General features: G+C 35.6%; 1 protein-coding gene across 1 annotated transcript in view; it reads left to right on the plus strand.

Moving 5' to 3' along the window:
• LOC111044615 (neurogenic locus Notch protein) overlaps positions 1-19,304 on the plus strand; it is a gene marked incomplete in the record, with an annotated part of 280,748 nt that overhangs the window by 162,993 nt on the left and 98,451 nt on the right. Inside the window, 2 exon segments of the mRNA XM_039433417.1 lie at positions 14,693-14,809; positions 16,240-16,474. Coding sequence (XP_039289351.1) covers positions 14,693-14,809; positions 16,240-16,474 — 352 coding nt within the window.

Consider the following 19,304-nt stretch of genomic DNA (forward strand, 5'->3'; position numbering starts at 1 on the left):
TATTTTGTCAAGAAAATATATTTTTAAATGATTCAATAATAAATTTCCATAATTGATATTGAATATTTTTTTGATTAATTATATTACCACATTGTAAAAAAATTGCAACGTTGCGGAGTTAGAAAAGGAAAGCTCTATCTGCTTCGTCGAATGATAGACAAGGATAGCATCACCAATGTTAATCAAATACTGCCATTATAACGTGGACCTCACTGTAGAAAGAACTCTCCCAACCTCAAGATGTTTATAAAATCTAGCAACGTTTCATAGCTAGAAAAGGATAAAACCATCTGCTTTGTCGAATGATAGACAAGGATAGCAACACCGATGTTAATCAAATACTGCCATTATAACGTGGACTTTACTATAGAAAGAACTCTCCCAACCTCAAGCTGTTTATAATAACTGGCATAGTTTCATAGCTAGAAAAGGATAAAACCATCTGCTTTGTCGAATGATAGACGAGGATAGCCACACCAATGTTAATCAAATACTGCCATTATAACGTGGACCTCAATATAGAAAGAAATCTCCCGACCTCAAGCTGTTTATAATATCTGGCAACGTTTCATAGCTAGAAAAGGATAAAACCATCTGCTATGTCGAATGATAGACAAGGATAGCAACACCAATGTTAATCAAATACTGTCATTATAACGTGGACATCACTATAAACAAAGAAAGAAAGAAAGAAAGAAATATTTATTGCCAAAATCATCAAACAAACTTTACAAATAATGTGAAAAATATAAAAATTTTCATATACAATACATTAAAAAAACTTAAAATTGAAATATTTTGCATTTAAAAATCGATTATAATATTATCATTGGCGTTACCAGCAAAACTAAGTAGTTTGAGCGATGGCAACGAGTAATCAGTCGGCTATAATTAGTGGCTTGAGATTCAGTCGAAAATAGAAAAAATATAATAAAGAAAAAAGAAACATATGGAATGTATGAAAAACTAGAAAAAAATAAAATTTCAATCCGGAAAGAAGAAGTACTAAGAGTGAAATACTAAGAGAGCTGAAAAACTAGAATGAATTCATAATAATTTAAAAACTCAAAACTCAAAAAAAAGAGATGATTCATGTAATTATTAATCTACAATTCACTGTACATATGTAATTCATTTGTAGCATATATGCAATTCCTTTTGTAAGCAAAGAGAGAATTAGAAAAACAATACAATACAGTACACATGACACAAAAAATAAAACTTAAACTCAGAGAGAGAAAATTAATCTGGGAGTATAGCCCTACTAATAATAAATTATTATTATATATAGAAAGAACTCTCCCGACCTCAAGCTGTTTATAATATCTGGCATAGTTTCAGAGCTAAGAAAGGATAACGCTATCTGCTTTGTCGAATAATAGACAAGGATAGCAACACCAATGTTAATCAAATACTGCCATTATAACCTGGATCTCAATATAAAAGAACTCTCCCAAGCCAACTCTACCTCAGGCTCTTTATAAAACCAAATGGGTGAATAATTTTCCTAGCGCTGCACTCTTAAGAAATACAGTGCTATAGTGAATTTCACTTCAAACTGTTCACATTCCTCCCAGAACAATATCACTACTTCCCATCCATCCTAAGCTGACAATTTGAAGTGAATCTCGGTGCGCGAATCAGGAAGCCACGACTTCGATACCCGGGAATTGAATAATTTCCAGATACAAATTTATTACAAAGCGTTGTTCTGTTGTGTTCGATGATTTGAAAGTCAGAACCGTCGTTCACCAACCACCCTTGCCGTCATTTTGAATCCGGTGAATTCATGGGAATGAACTTGGGTTTCTTGATTTGATTCCTGATAGGTTTTATCTCAGTTTTCACGAGTTTCGTTCGCTTGAGAACAAAAGTCTTGAATCAATCAGTTCAATATCTCATAATCAATCATGTATAAATCCAGTATCTCCTACACTTCTAGATCCGTTTCACATGTTGTTCTCTTGAGAATCAAACCTCTTAGAAATTTGTTCAATGTCTCATAATAAATCATGAATCAATTTAGTCTCCTAGACTTCTAGAAATATACAGCTATTACTTTCCTTGCCCTATTACCATAGGTAAGGAAAGTATTGCTTTCCGAAAAAAATTGAGGTACCCCAATTTCTAAATTTCTATACGTTTCAAGGTCCCCTGAGTCAAAAAAGTGGTTTTTGGGTATTGGTCTGTATGTATGTATGTATGTGTGTGTGTGTGTGTGTGTGTGTGTGTGTGTGTGTGTGTGTGTGTGTGTGTGTGTGTGTGTGTGTGTGTGTGTGTATATGAGTGTATGTGCGTCTGTGTACACGATATCTCACCTCACCATTAACGGAATGACTTGAAATTTGGAACTTAAGGTCCTTACAATATAAGGATCCGACACGAACAATTTCAATCAAATGCAATTCAAGATGGCGGCTAAAATGGCAAAAATGTTGTCAAAAACAGGGGTTTCCGCGATTTTCTCGAAAACGGCTCTAACGATTTTGATTAAATTTATACCTAGAATGGTCATTGATAAGCTCTATCAACTGCCACAAGTCCCATATCTGTAAAAATTTCAGGAGCTCCACCCCGTCTATGCAAAGTTGGATTTTAGATTCCCAATTATCAGGCTTCAGATAAAATTTAAACGAAAAAATTCGAGTGGTAAAGATTGAGCAAGAAAATCTGTACAATTAATGTTCATTAACATTTTCACCTAAAATTGAAAATAAGCTCGAAATTCGAGAAAATGTGACTATTTCAATCGCTGTTGACAACTGTTGACAACTGTTGATTCAATTGAATCATTCACTACGAAGAGATAGCAGACCTCGTGTGTTTCCAGCGTTATTGTCCTGTCACCAGCTGGCTCAGATCTTTGAATAGTAGTAGACTTGAGATGCGCGGGAACACTAGCGTCAGGTGATCAATTTTCATAACGGCAAGGAAAGTTGTGTGAGTGCGCCACACCAGATTTTTTGAAAAGAGAAGGGTGATTTTCATAGTTTTTTCTTCACTACATTTTTTTGCGATAGACGATAGCAATCACTGTATCAAAAATACATTTTAAGTACGGCGTACCTCACATTGGAAACACCCCTGTTCATAATATGAAGAGGGAGAGGGTTTCTATCTCTCGATAAAAGACTTCTTCAATTTTTTCACTCTTCAAGATGTATTTTTTGTGCAATTCATACATTTCCTTATTCGATATATTTTTACATTCGGTCTTCATTGTCGGGTGATCTTTACTGGAAACTGAAGTAATTTTCGATAAAAACTAGGGGAGAATCTAGGGCTCGAAATTCGAGAAAAAGTTAATATTCTATTGCAAACTGTTGGCAACTGTTGATTCTATTAAATGATTCACTATGAAGAGATAGTAGAGTTGACCTCATACAGTATGTCTCCAGCGTTATTGTCCTGTCACCAGCTGGCTCAGATCTTTGTTTATAAGTAGACTTGAGATGCGCGAGAACACTAGCGTCAGGTGATCAATTTTTATAACGGCAAGGAAAGTTGTGTGAGTGCGCCACACCAGATATTTGAAGTAAACAGTTGTTATTTAAAGACTGAATATTAAGTAATGAACATCGATTGAGAATTCAAATTAGAGATAGTAGAGTAGACCTCATACACAGTATGTCTCCAGCGTTATTGTCCTGTCACCAGCTGGCTCAGATCTTTGTTTATAAGTAGACTTGAGATGAGCGAGAACACTATCGTCAGGTGATCAATTTTTATAACGGCAAGGAAAGTTGTGTGAGTGCGCCACACCAGATTTTTTATTGATATTTCTTGACTATCGAATGTCTTAAAATGTATTTTCCATATTACCTCCAATTTCGTGCTCCTGGAATACGAGTAAATAAAAGAGAAAACATAGGATAAGAAGGTATTCATGGTATAGGTCGCTTATGTTCCAAATTTGAAACCGATTTTGTGAAGCCGATGTGTTGATAGATAGCCGATAGTTGGATATAGATGTGTATTATAACTTTTTTGTTGGGAGTGTAAGAATGTAAGAACGTCAAAGTATGAGAGACTACCAGCATCACATAGCTTCACCAAATAATCTGGTGTGGCGCACTCACACAACTTTCCTTGCCGTTATGAAAATTGATCACCTGACGCTAGTGCTAACGCGCATCTCAAGTCTACTATTCTAACATCTAAGCCAGCTGGTGACAGTACAATAACGCTGGAGACTCACGAAGTCTACTATCTCTTCATAGTGAATCATTTAATAGAATCAACAGTTGCCAACAGTTTGCAATAGAATAATCACTTTTTCTCGAATTTCGAGCTTATTTTCAATTTTAGGTGAAAATGTTACTGAACATTAATTGTAGAGATTTTCATGCTCAACCTTTTCCACTTTGAATTTTTTTGTTTAAATTGTATCTAAAGCCTGATAATTGGGAATCTAAAATCAAACTTTCCATAGATGGGGCAGAGCTCCTAGAATTTTTACAGATATGGGACTTGTGGCAGTTGATAGAGCTTATCGATGACTATTTTAGGTATAACTTTAATCGAAATCGTTGGAGCCGTTTTCGAGAAAATCGCGAAAACCCCTGTTTTTGACAACATATTCGCCATTTTAGCCGCCATCTTGAATCGCATTTGATCGAAATTGTTCGTGTCGGATCCTTATATTGTAAGGATCCTACGTTCCAAATTTCAAGTCATTCCGTTAATTGGGAGATGAGATATCGTGTACACAGACGCACATACACTCATACACACACACACATACAGACCAATACCCAAAAATCACTTTTTTGGACTCAAGGGACCTTAAAACGTATTGAAATTTAGAAATTGGGGTACCTTAATTTTTTCGGAAAGCAATACTTTCCTTACCTATGGTAATAGGGCAAGGAAAGTAAAACAACTACTAGGATTATCGGCTTGAGTTAACAATTGAAATTTAGAACATGAGCGCGCCCTATACCATGAGATGACTTTCTATGCTATCTCTATTCTATGATAATACTTATTCAGATTTATAGTAAAGGTTCAATAGCACTCCATGATTTCGAGCTGTATACCTACATCCATACTCTCTGAATGTGATTCCTGATTAATTCAAATCCTTCCCCAAATAAAATTGTCACCAAAAAATTAGTAAAGTCTCCTCCAACAATGGTAGGTGACAGTTACATGTATTGTTGAAGATCAGTAACCGTGAATTTTGACCACAGTTACACATTTATATTTGGATTACAGTTGATCAATAACAGAACCGTGAATTTTGACCACAGTTACACACTTACAGTTGGTTAATTTTAACCACAGTTACGTATTCATAGTTGGACAACAGCTGATCACCAGGAACGGTCGAATCTTATCTGAACATAACTGAACAAGAGACTAACTCTGCCGTTGATAACTGTGAAATGCATATAAATACGTTGGCGCCAGTCGTTAGTATGCATTTTATGTGCATCACAGATAGAAAAATAGACAATGAAATGAACAGACAACAATGCTACGATAGAATCTTGAGGAGAACAATAGAGGATAGTGTCATCAGTTTTATATTGATAGTCAGATTTACACTGAAATTACATTTTGTTGTGGTTTACAAGCAGAGAGTACAGAATCATTAAGTTTCATAACTCATTGTAGTATCATTTGTCTCTGATAGAAGCCAATATATATTTTAATCTACATAAAAATAGCTATTCATGTATTAAGAGCGTAATGCGCGACTTTATCGCTCTTGCAAAATTATAACGCTCCGCTTCGCGTCGCGTGATAACTGTTTTGTGTGATAATTTTGCAAGAGCGATAAAGTCGCGCATTACCTACGCTCTTAATACATGAATAGCTCTTGCAAAATTATAACGCTCCGCTTCGCGTCGCGTGATAACTGTTTTGTGTGATAATTTTGCAAGACCGATAAAGAAGCATTACCCGCGAATTACATACAAAATTTTTCTACAACTGCACAAACCTGTTAAATCACTTATATCTGGCGGATTTTATAATAATTCGTCTACACTGATATCCATCATGGCTGTAGAATCGGTACAATTACCGACTTTTTAGGTTTAAGATCTGACCGAGAGTGGTTTGTCTTTTGGCGAGCTGCTTATCATCAGCTGATTAGCGAGCGTAAAGAAACTCTTCTGAGCATGCGCGAATGATTTGCGAGCGTAAAGAAAATCTACTGCGCATGCGTAGATGGTTAGCGAGCAAAAAAGTAGATTCTCCTCAGAAATAAGCTGTTTTACGAGGAGAATTGAGTATGTAAATTCTTTCTTTACGCGCAGTTGTAGAAAAATAAATTAATCAATCAATAGAGTGCTATGATTTCATTATAATACTCTCTTTTTAGAAGTAGAGCGTTCAAGTAAAATTGGTTGTGAATAACAATTTATTTTCACCAGTTTATAAATTATTAAACACAATTGGAATAGAATTTAGATTCTTCTGTGAAGCTCCAACTATTCATAAACTCCATCTTTGATCAATAAGATTTGTCTCTCCACTATCAGCTTGAAATTTTGACATCTCAAACTTCATAATTTATTCTCTTCCTCATATACTTTTTCTTATCCTTCCTCCTTCTTCATAACCCTCCACTTCTTCTTTACCTCATTCTCCTTCTTTCCCTCAAATTTCTCCATCTTCTCTCCCCTTTATACTTCTCCTACCTTCTCCTTCTTCCCCTATTCTTCCACCTTCTGCCCTCTTTTCTACTTCTCCCTTTCTTATCCTCTTCCATCTATCTCTTCTTCTTGCTTCCTCCTCCGTCCTTTCTTTTTTCTCCCATTTCTTCACCTTCATCCCCCTTTTCACCTCTCTCTAGATTCTTCTCCTCCTTCTTTACCTCGTCTTCTCTTCCTTCCATTTCTTCTCCTTCTTTCCCTTTTCCACTACTCCCATCTTCTTCTCTCCTCTTTCTCGTCTTCTTCCCTTCTCTTCCTTTTTTGTTATCTTCTTTTCTTTCCATTTCTCCACCTTCTTTCACCACTACTCCCCTTGTTGTCCTTTTCCTCTTCCTATACCTCGTATTCTTCCCCTCTCCTCCTCACTTTTCATCTTCTTTTCTTCACATTTCTTCACCTTGTTCTCCTTCTTTTCCACCACTCCCTTCCTTTCTCTCCCTCTTCATCTATCACACATTCATCCTTCATCCTTCTTTCACACACTCTTCCCTTCCATTTCTTCTCCCACTTTCTCCTTGTCCACTACTTCCTTTCCTCTTCATCTTCTCCTTCTCCTTCTACCTCTTCTTTTTCTTCCATTTCTTCACCTTTTCCCCTTATTATTTCTCCCTCTCATCTCCTACTCCTTTTTCTATCTCCTCCACCTCTCCTTCTTCTTCTTCTTCTTCTTCCTCTCATCTCCTCCTCCTCCTTCTTCTACTACCTCTTCTTTTTCTTCCATTTCTTCACCTTTTTCCCCTAATTATTTCTCCCTCTCATCTCCTACTCCATTATCTATCTCTTCCACCTCGTCTCTTTCTTCTTCTTCTTCTCCTTCCTCTGCTTCTTCCTTTCATCTCCTCTCCCTCCTCCTTATACCTCTTCTTTTTCTTCCATTTCTTCACCTTTTTCCCCTTATTATTTCTCCCTCTCATCTCCTACTCCATTTTCTATCTCTTTCACCTTGTCTCCTTCTTCTTCTTCTTCTCCTTCCTCTGCTTCTTCCTCTCATCTCCTCTTCATCCTTCTTCTTTTACCTCTTCTTTTTCTTCCATTTCTTCACCTTTTTCCCCTTATTATTTCTCCCTCTCAACTCCTACTCTATTATCTATCTCTTCCACCTCTTCTCCTTCTTCTTCTACCTCTTCTTCTTCTTCTGAATGCACACCGCACCTGGCGGCACTCTATATGTTTCACTAATCTATGCTCCCGCATACACGCACTAAATGTGTCTAAATACTGTACTTCGATTCACTTTGCATCTTTCAGTATTGGTTAAATGGGAAACAGTGAAGTTATTCTACAAGAATTGCTGAAATTTTTAGAGTGATCACACTCTATAGTGAGGTCCACGTTATAATGGCAGTGCAGAAAGATAGGAGAACAACGTTGCCGATCCACACTGTCTCCTCAATGCCTTCTATATACGGTAGCTGATACAGGTTTATTGATGAAATTTAAAGGTTCGTTCTTGTCCAAGATAATCAATTATATTTTATTAAACAAGAAATTATATTTTTCAATAATTAAATAATGAATTTTCATAATTCCACATGGTTAAAAGACTATCTGGCAACAGAGCAAAGTGTGAAAGAGATAGTGCTATCAGTTGAATGATAGACAAGGATAGCAATACCATTGCTAATCAAACACTGCCATTATAACGTGGACCTCACCATAGATACACCTGGGAGTACTCTATATGTTTCACTAATCTATGCTTCTGCATACACGCGTTTGATATTATGTCGCATAGAAATACATTAAAGTCTAGAAATGGCACTCTATTGGCTGCTCTTATCTAAGCTCGACCTCTCTACTAATCTACTGTTCGATGCTTGCCAAAATAGTCAAGAATTCATATAAAATATCCTAAATACACACACCAGAGGCGGCACTCTATGTTTTACTTATCTATGCTATGCTACCTCTCTACTTATCTACTCCTTGTTGCTTGCCAAAACATCACAGGGCTCGGAATTCATTTATAAATTATCTTAAATTCACAAACCACAGGCGGTACTCTATATGTTACACTTATCTATGCTATGCTACCTCTCTACTTATCTACTCCTCGTTGCTTGCCAAAACATCACAGGGCTCAGAATTCATTTATAAATTATCCTAAATTCACAAACCACAGGCGGTACTCTTTATGTTTCACTTATCTATGCTATGCTACCTCTCTACTTATCTACTACTCATTGCTTTCCAAAACATTACTTTGTGATAAGAGAACCGGCGAAATGTTCTCAAGTTCATATTTTTGTAATTTAATTGGTTGGGGGTTTATTTAAGGGGGCATATATTGGCTGTAGGTTTATTTAAGGGGGCATACGTATATTGGCTGTAGGTAGTCTGCCTAATGCTTAATACTTGTTCGTTTTTGAATATTATAGATTCGAAATACCCACTCCCCAGATGTAGGACTTATACAAAATAGTACTCACAGATCAAAATGTTCACTTTAAAGTGAGCATCATGCTCATTATGTTTATAAATTCTCAGTTCTATTTATGTTCTTTTTAATTCTCAGTTCCGCCAATTCATGTAGATGCATAACAATATAATTATTATCTATAGTTATTATATTACAAATTGCTTTTTCATATCATATACAGTTCAATAATTATTTTCTTAGTCTATATTATGTAAATTCATCTATAATTTTGCTGTATTGTAAGCTTTTGTATAAGCTTTTTTGTATAAGCCAGTATATATTGTAATCTACATAAATAAAGTACTCAATCAATCAATTCTAAGTTAATTTAAGTTATGCACTGTAGGCACTATTTAAGATTTCTATACTTACTGTACTAGAATCTAGACTATAAATTATTTATTAATGCTACTATGGTGAGATCCGTGTTACAATGAAAGTAGAGAAAGATAGGGGAACAGCGCTCCGACTCTCTGTCTTGCCACTGCCTTAGAGGATTGCTGATACCCCGGTATATCTGATGTAATATCAACTGTTCATCCTTGTTTAGTATAATCAATCATTGACTGAGCGAAGTGAGGTCTAAGATTTAAGTCGACGGCTTTGCATTTCTCTTTATGTTTAAATATATGTTCCGAATTTACAGCGAAACACAGCAATAGACTTTCATGAAATTTGACAGATATGTTCTTTTTTGGATTTCGCGTCGACGTATTCATAAGGTTTTTTGAAATTTTGCATTTTAAGGATAATGAAAAAGGAAAAGGAGTCTCGTTCGAACGCCAATATTGGAATAAAAATCAGACTTTAGAATTATTCATCATAAATCATCTGTCGAGTGGATTATAAATTGCATGCAATTCAATATCTCAATGTAACTTGGTGAAAAAACAACTGTTGTGCGGATTATTGATTGTATGCAGTGAGGCATGAACGCCAATATTGGAATAAAAATCAGACTTTAGAATTATTCATCATAAATCAGCTGTCGAGTGTATTATAAATTGCATGCAATTCAATATCTCAATGTAACTTGGTGAAAAAACAACTGTTGTGCGGATTATTGATTGCATGCAGTGAGGCATGCAATTGAAACCTAACTTGAAGTAGCATAGTATTTTCTCCCGACTTTTCCTGCTTTCAAGTCTGTAAGATTGTGATGATAGTAGCATAGCTGTTTACATCAAATTATTAGCATTGTCGGAACTACAACCCAAACAGTCATTAGTCGTTTATACACCGATATCTCGCCGACACGACAGGACAGGACAGAATTTACTCTGATGGACAATATTAGAGGAGACTGTTGTTTATAACTGCGCGAGGTCTACTGTTACCTCAAGATAGCTAATATATTTTTTATATTTAATTTTCATAATAGAGATTGAATATTCTGTTGATTCATTTTATTTCTACATTGTTGGAAAACGATCTAAATTTGAGTTGCTCAAAATGCAGTTAAGAAGACATTTAGTCCACACTATTTTATTATCCTAATCTTTCTCATTTCATCACCGTCACTTAGCCTGACAGCTTATCACAATCTAGCCTTTGCATTCACCAAAAGTGCATAATAAAAGCCGAGTGCATTGATTGCATCTGATGCACATAAATGCAGTTCACATCACGCCTCTTCTTCAAGGCGTGAACTCTATAGAACGTGACGTCTAGTTATCGGTCTGTGAAGAGTACCGTATTGTCTGAAAAATACTGGAGCCATTCGCTAAATAGACGCGAGACTATGAATCAATCAAGTCCGTTTTACGGCCGTTAAAGTGAACTTTCTCTGAAGTCCTGGTGGCCTGGAGCTCTCCCACTTACCAATAGGAATAGAAACCTTGATTTAAATCGTGTGTATTGGATTTTATTAATATGAGAAAATATGTTTTTAATCATAATGAAAGATTCATGAAGGAAATGAACAACACAATTTGGCTACGATTGTATTATTTATTATTTGGTCAAAACTTAGGACACGTTTAATTTTTAATTTGAAGGATTTCAATTTTTTCCCAATATGATCTTGGATATCAAGGTATATTTTATTGGATATCATATTTATATTTCATATGAATATTTTATTGGATATTTAATATCTTGGATATCACCTCCCAGTCAACTAAGAGATGGCACTGTCGAATCCAAATTGTAACGTTAGATTTCAACAATGATGATGAAGAAGAAGAAGAAGAAGGAGAAGAAGAAGAAGAAGAAGAAGAAGAAGATGGAGGATGAGGAGGAAATGAGAGGGAGAAGTAGAAAGGGGAAAGAAGATGAATAAATGGAAGTAGAAGTAGAAGAAGAAGAAAAAGAAGAAATGGTTAGGATGTATTTGAATTTCCAGAGATTTCAGTATGATTTCCAAAACAGTGTTTTGAAATACACTTTTGAAAAAAGAATTTAATCGATTGAATAAAAATAAAATAAGAAGAGGAAGATGGAAATCTGAAGAAGACGAAGACAAAGGGAGAGAATGAGATGACAAAGAATAGTGGGAAGAATTAGAGAAGAAGATAAAGAGCACAACTTAAAAGAAGTAGAAGAAAATGATTGTGAAGAAAAAGAAGAGTTTGAGGAGATAGAGAAGATAAAGAGGTGAGATTTGGTTTGTGGTTGGTGTGAGAGAGGGTTGGTTGGGTTCCGTGTCCAGAGTGAGAGAGAGAGAAAGCTTTGGGAAATTGTTGGCCAAGTGTCCAGGGTTTCTGATGTCGTGCCCCGGAAAATCGTGGTTGCCCCGGGGGACAGACCAGCCGGGCAGAACGGACAAGGAGGTGAGAAAGAGAGACAGAAAGGGGAAGGAAGAAGGACTGAGAGAGAAAGATCGACTGAGAGAGCTGTGCCAAAATGGGCGGCAAAGTAGAGGAATCAGGGAAGAAAGAATGATGGTGAGAGATTCAGAAAAAGAGAGAGAGAAACTTTAAGAGTGTGTGAAAGAGAGAGAGAGTGTGTAAGAGAGAGTAGTGGGTGTGAGAGAAAAGAGATACCGTACTAGTTCAGTTTGGCAGAGAAAGGTATTTTACTAAAACCATGGTTGGCAGAGTCTATAAAGTTGGTAATGATGTAAAAACATGGCCATCTATTTAGAGAGCGGTGTCGAGCAATTCTGGACTTAATGATCCTCTAAGTAGTACATGTGAAATAGGAAACAAATATTGTAGGTAGTATTTATAATTTATGATATCCTGAAGAATAAACATAAATTTGTAGGTAATGAATTTGTGGATGATTTGCTAATTTTATTTTTGGTAGTGTATTGAGAGATAAGTTGATTTGTTGATTACATGATCAATTTGTTAATTTCAAATTTTGTTGAATATTCAATTTTTATCAAATTTAATGATCTCATGATCAATCAAGTAGTGTATCTGAGAAAGGAAGAATAGGGGTTCTATTGGATTCTAGAGAATATGGACATAGATTAGTACATCATGAATTTGTGTTCAGTAATTATTATTTATTAATGTCTAATATGACAATATATTTGAGCATTTTCTGGATTATTATTTTGTATTCTCACAATAAGTACATCATTGAAATGCTAGGGAGTGGAAAAATAAGGTAATCTTGTGCCATTCCTCTCCCAAATTTAGATAAGATCACACATAGTCCGCTAGTAGAATTTTAATATGATTCTAAACAATTGCATATAAAAATGCATGAATAAAGTTCATAAGTTTCTAATTAAAATCCTACTAATACACATCTACACATCATGGTTGTATTCTACACACTGCCGTATTTCCTGTTACGTAAGTTATAATAGAGAATCTTACAAGATTTTTGTAGATTAATGAAAAAGACTAAGAAATTGTCAAAAAACCACAGATTTATTGATACTTAGAAAGACCGGTTTCGGTTATTACACCATTGTCAATCTCTGATAAACTAAAACTAAATGGGAACAATAATTGTTTTTTGACAATTTCTTAGTCTTTTTCATTCAATATGAATAATTACCACAATATCAACTTCTCAACTACACAAAAAGTGAAAAAAATATTGTAAATCTTTCATACCCAATGATAGAGATATTTTAGAGAAACATACAAGACACGAGCTTGCAATACAGAAATTTCCATTATTTATCAATACAGTTCCGGTAGAATACTCCCCACACATTATCTGCCAAAGATTGTGGTAGTGATTTCAATATTGTAATTGCAACAGAAGCTGAGCTTTTTCAAAGCGTAGGAAGAATACAAGATAACGTAGTTCCTTTCCCACGCCCACTGATCTCTTATCAATGGAAACCACACATTCATTGATAAGCTCCACTTTCACGTCGATCTGTTTATCAATGAAATGTGCAATACTATTCAGAATAATTGGGAAATACTGGTTTCATCTGTGATTGAAACGAAAACTAGTTTCTCGGTGATGTAAATACGCTAATTAAATTGTCATTTACAATCAAATAGTGAGGTCCACTTTATAATGGCAGTGGAGAAAGATAGGTGAACAACGTTGCCGATTCTCTGCCCTTTGTAGAGGATAGCTGATACCGGAAAATCGGATGTAATACTAGCGGGTAAATTGTACTCCACAAAGGTCTAACTAGAAACTTGACAAACAAAAAACTTGACCCACTGATATCTTGTAGAATATAATAGACCTATAACCAACTGAAAACTTGACCCACTGATATCTTGTAGAATATAATAGACCTATAACCAACTGAAAACTTGACCCACTGATATCTTGTAGAATATAATAGACCTATAACCAACTGAAAACTTGACCCACTGATATCTTGTAGAATATAATAGACCTATAACCAACTGAAAACTTGACCTACTGATATCCTGAAGAATATAAAATAGGCCTATAAACATCCTCGGTAAATCAAGAATCTATATGCGAAATTTCAAGTTAATCAGTCCAGTAGTTCAGACGTGATTATGTTTCATCGTGAATTTCCTATCTCGTACGTGTATAAGCCAATTCTTTCCTTTGTTATATTATAGATAATCAGATATCTTGTATAATTTGGTGATTTATAATTGTCAACTATACTAACTGTACATAGTTGAAACATGATCTGGCAACTTTGCGGAGCTAGAAAAGGATATCACTATCACTATCAAATCAGATATCATGTCTGATTTGGTGATTTATAATGGTCAACTATACTAACTGTACATTGTTGAAACATGATCTGGCAACTTTGCGGAGCTAGAAAAGGATATCACTATCACTATCAAATCAGATATCATGTCTGATTTGGTGATTTATAATGGTCAACTATACTAACTGTACATTGTTGAAACATGATCTGGCAACTTTGCGGAGCTAGAAAAGGATATCACTATCTTTTTTGACGAATGATAGACAAGGATAGCAACACCAATGTTCATCAAATACTGCCATTATAAAGTGGACCTCACTATAGAACCATAGCGCTAGGTATTTGTTTTGTCGAATGATGGACAAGGATAGCAGCACCAATGTTCATCAAATACTACCTCATCAAATACGTAGACCTCATTATAGTAACTCATATTCTAAGCGACAACTAAACGAATTTTAGTACTTTTGTAGTATTTCCATCAATTTTTCACTTATTTCTCGACAACATTTAACATAATTTCCTTGTTTTTTGACAGGTTTTCGTGGCAAGAACTGCGAGGAGAACATAGATGACTGTCGAGGAAATTTGTGTCAGAATGGAGCTACCTGTGTGGATGATGTCAACCAATACACCTGTCTGTGTCCACCTTCATATCAGGTAGAAATTCAATCATAAATTATTTTAGAAATAGTTCTCATCTATTTTACTATTTCATTAAAGGAGCTGAACTGAACACAGTATAGCAAAACAAAATCTACAAACTGATTCACAAAACATCTTAAACAAGCAACTAAACTTCAAGTCCCATAAACTGTTTGACTCAATAATAAATTCAAATAAAACCGCCAATACAATCGATACTAATGGCTACCTGCCAATGACAACGAGATCAAGACATCTATACTGCGATGAAGACAGCAGTGGATCTTTAAAAATTCGAAAGCGCTCCACCCGTGAGTACTAGTTTTTAACTAATATTCAAAAAATATACTGTAGTGTCGTCAAAAATTGTTTAATAAATTGATGGTTTCTAGTTTTAGAGTGAAAATTGGTCTTATAAGTGAAAAATGAAAACATAACCTCACTCTTTTTGAAACTTATAAAAGTTTGAAAGTCAGTTATGGGCTGTTGTCTTCTTCCCATCAGGTAGTCCAGAAATTCATTCATACATTTAAAAAAATATAGTTATCAAAAGTAAATTATTTTTAATTGGAGCTTGATCAATATATTAATAGTTTCTAGTTCAGTTTCTAGTTTCGGAGTAAAAATTGGACTTCAAGTATAAAATGAAAACATAACCTCACTTTTTTCAAAACTTATAAAAATTTGTTGTCTTCCGTCCATCTTATTCTTTTATAATATAATTATTTGTAATTATTAATGAATAAATATTTATCACATCAAGGCTTCCTTTGAATATGTTATCCTAAAAGCTAAACCAAGTCTTGTGCCCAATCAATCATTTTCATGACCGTTGTGAAACAAAGTAAATCTGTATGGCTTGGTATGGAGTCCCTTGGAAGTACAATCTTGCCTAAATATATATAAAATTTTAAGCTGTCAATAATCCTTACGACTGCCATACTTCAGCCGAGATCAACAGTTGAACGTGCCTATTCGATAACACAGTTATAAATATACTATTGGTCGTAGATAAAATAGTGTACTGTGCAACGGTTTCGATTTTTATTGCCTTTTAAATGCTTGTTTAAGGATTAATAATATAAAAGAATTAAATCAAAACATCGACTTGATATTGTCAAAGATACCTACCGACTCATTGTATTGAAATAATTTTGAGATACTAGTTTCTATTGTTACACCATCATAAATCTCTATGATTGGCTCTGATAGCCGAAAAACTATGTGAACAAACATGTGCGTGTGAGAGTGGATCTTGAAAGAGCCATTACCTATTCGCAATAGCCACCTCTCTTCATAGATTGAAGTGAATAAACACAGTAGGTCAAAGTGTAAATAAAAGAAAGTTTAAAAGTGTAATTGAAAGAATTGTGACCTGCTTTTAATACTTATATTCCATGCATGTAGTACTTATGTTCATTCAACATTATGTATTCCTATTCCAGGGCACTTTATGTGAACATGACGTGGACGAATGCAGTTTGCGACCTTCGGTATGTCACAACGGTGCTACCTGCACTAACACCGTTGGAGGATTCAGCTGCATCTGTGTGAACGGGTGGGCTGGACCCGACTGTAGTTTGAACATAGACGACTGTGCCGGAGCGGCCTGCTTCAACGGGGCTACCTGTATCGACAGAGTCGGGTCGTTCTATTGTCAGTGCACTAGCGGAAAAACTGGTGAGTACAAATTTAATTTGAAGAAAATATTTTTAAAAAATCTGGTGTGGTACACTCACACAACTTTCCTTGCTCATTGAACTGTAAGCCCCATTCTAAAACGAGAATAATTTAGGGGAGTAACATAATGACGATTGGCGGCAACATATTTGAAACTACGATCAGACTTCTATATATTTGTATATATAATTGTTTTCAGAGTACTTTTTCCTTTGTGTAAATTGTGAAATTCGATGATTTTTTAAAAGTCGTCAAAACAGCTGTTCTACAGATGAAATATCTCGACTATGTGTTCTTTTCATGAACTGCTCTACCTACCTACCTCATGCACGAGAACGAGGTTACAAAGTCCATTTCTCAAAGAAGGGGTGGACCCCCCATTAGTTTCCCAGAAAGGAGACTCATGCCAGTTGATAGAGCTTATAAATAGCTATACAGGGTATCAATTTGAGAAAAATCGGTCAGGTCATTTTTGAGAAAATCGTGAAAAACATGATTTTTTAGTAATTATCCGCCATTTTTCTCAAGAATATTACGGAGCTCCAGCAATTTTCCCAGGAATGAGACTCATGTCAGTTGATATGGCTTATAAATAGCTATCCATGGTATAAATTTGAAGAAAATCGTTGGAGCCGTTTTCGAGAAAACCGTGAATAACATGGTTTTTTAGTGATTATCCGCCATTTTTCTCAAGAATATTACGGAGCTCCAGCAATTTTCCCAGGAATGAGACTCATGCCAGTTGATAGGGCTTATAAAAAATCCATGGTTAAAATTTGAAGAAAATCGTTAGAGCCGTTTTCGAGAAAACCGTGAAAAACATGGTTTTTTTTGTAATCATCCGCCATTTTGAATTCAATTTCATTGAATATCTTATTGTCGAATCCTCATGGTATAAGGACCTTAAGTTTAAAATTTCAAGTCAATCGGTTGATTAGGAATGGAGTTATCGTGTTCACAGACATACAGACATACACACACACAGACCAACACCCAAAAATCATGTTTTTGGACTCAGGGGACCTTGAAACGTATGGAAAACTTGAAATTGGGGTACCTTAATTTTTTTTGGAAAGCAATACTTTCCTTACCTATGGTAATAGGGCAAGGAAAGTAAAAACATCACAGTGTAGTTTGTTAACGTAACATTACAGTGTATTTAAGTGAGGTCCACATTATAATGGCAGTGTTTGATCAGCAATGGTATTACTATCCTTGTCTATCATTCAACAAAGCGGATAACTCTATCTCTCCGTCGCTCTGCTCTGTCGCCAGATCGGCTTTTAACAATGTAGAATTTATAAATTATTCACAAAATATTTCATCTTAATTATGAAAATTCATTATGAAATTATTGAGAAATATAATTGATAATTTTAAACGAGGATGAACAATCAATATTACACTAATAAACCTATATCAGCTACCGTCAAGGAGGCATTGACTAGACAGTGAGGATCGGCAACGTTGTTCTCCCATCTTTGTCCACTGCCATTATAACGTGGACCTCACTGTAATGTAAAAACATCACCGTGTAGTCTTTGATTTCACATCTGTGATTTCACATGCAGGGACAGGCCACATTGGGCGTGTTTTTCAAGCGTTTTTTACAGTCACCAATCATAGATCTCCGGCAATCTGCCCTGCCGACTCTTAAAACGCTTGTAGAAACGCCCAATATGGGCTGGCCCTTACTGATTTTTGGCCGATACTCAGAATAATTTATGGTTCTCTCATTGGCTGTGAATCGGCTGTTGGGGAGAATTAGGACCAAGCCACATGAAGCGTTTTTCAGGCGATTTTGCACTGGCGGTGTAAAAGAAGCTCTTCGTTTGGCTGATTGGGTAGTATGAGGGCCAAACCACATGAGGCGTTTTTCACTGTTGGCTGACCACTACCTCCGTAAACAAAGCCATAGTGCATTCGTGTGACGTCAGTACAGGTAGGGCTCCCACACCAATAAAAATTTGTTGATTTTAGCTGATCTATATCAGCTTATTGGTGTAGGAGCCCTACCTGTGCTGACGTCACACGAATGCACTATGGCTTTGTTTACGGAGGTAGTTGGCTGACAAGGCAGAAAGCACTCTCCGTTTGGCTGATTATCAGCTGATTATTTATTTATTTTATTTATTTATTAGATAGAGCGAACAATACAATAGTCGGAAAAGAAAAAACAGGCTATTGCCCAAAACTTCTTCAATTTCCTGATTTTGTCACAAATCGTCCAAATATTATGTAGGTTATTATGTAATGGATTAGGTCGACTATCAATACTGATAATCTTGCAATGAATGTCTGCTGATAATCAGCCAATCGGAGAGCTTCTTAGCCTGCCGACTCGTCCGTCCCCAGTTCATAACGCCTGGAAAACCGCTTCATGTGGCTTGGCCCTTAGCTAACAGCCGTTTCCACATTTTGATTTCTCGCCGACACGACACGACAAGACAGGACATCATGTTTTTGGAAAGGTTTTTGTCGTAATTGATGTTGTTTTTCATGACGAAACACTATATAATAACTTTGTTGTAGTTCAGACACTGTGTTACTTGTAAATATTTGAAACACTCACCTCAAGACTCCAAGAAAAGTAAGTGTTTTTTCAAATATTTACAAGTAACAAAGTGTCTGAACTACAACAACGTTTTTGTCGTGCTGTGTCGTGCTGGCACGAGTAATTACTATTCAATTAGCAATCCAGTTTCCTATCTGAATATTTACAAGTAACACAGTGTCTGAACTACAACAAAGTTTTTGTCGTGTCGTGTCGTGCTGGCACGGATAATTACTATTCAATTACCAATCCAGTTTCCTATTTGAAACTGAAACT

The sequence above is a fragment of the Nilaparvata lugens genome, chromosome 7 (genome assembly GCF_014356525.2).
Source record: "Nilaparvata lugens isolate BPH chromosome 7, ASM1435652v1, whole genome shotgun sequence".
Lineage (NCBI taxonomy): Eukaryota > Metazoa > Arthropoda > Insecta > Hemiptera > Delphacidae > Nilaparvata > Nilaparvata lugens.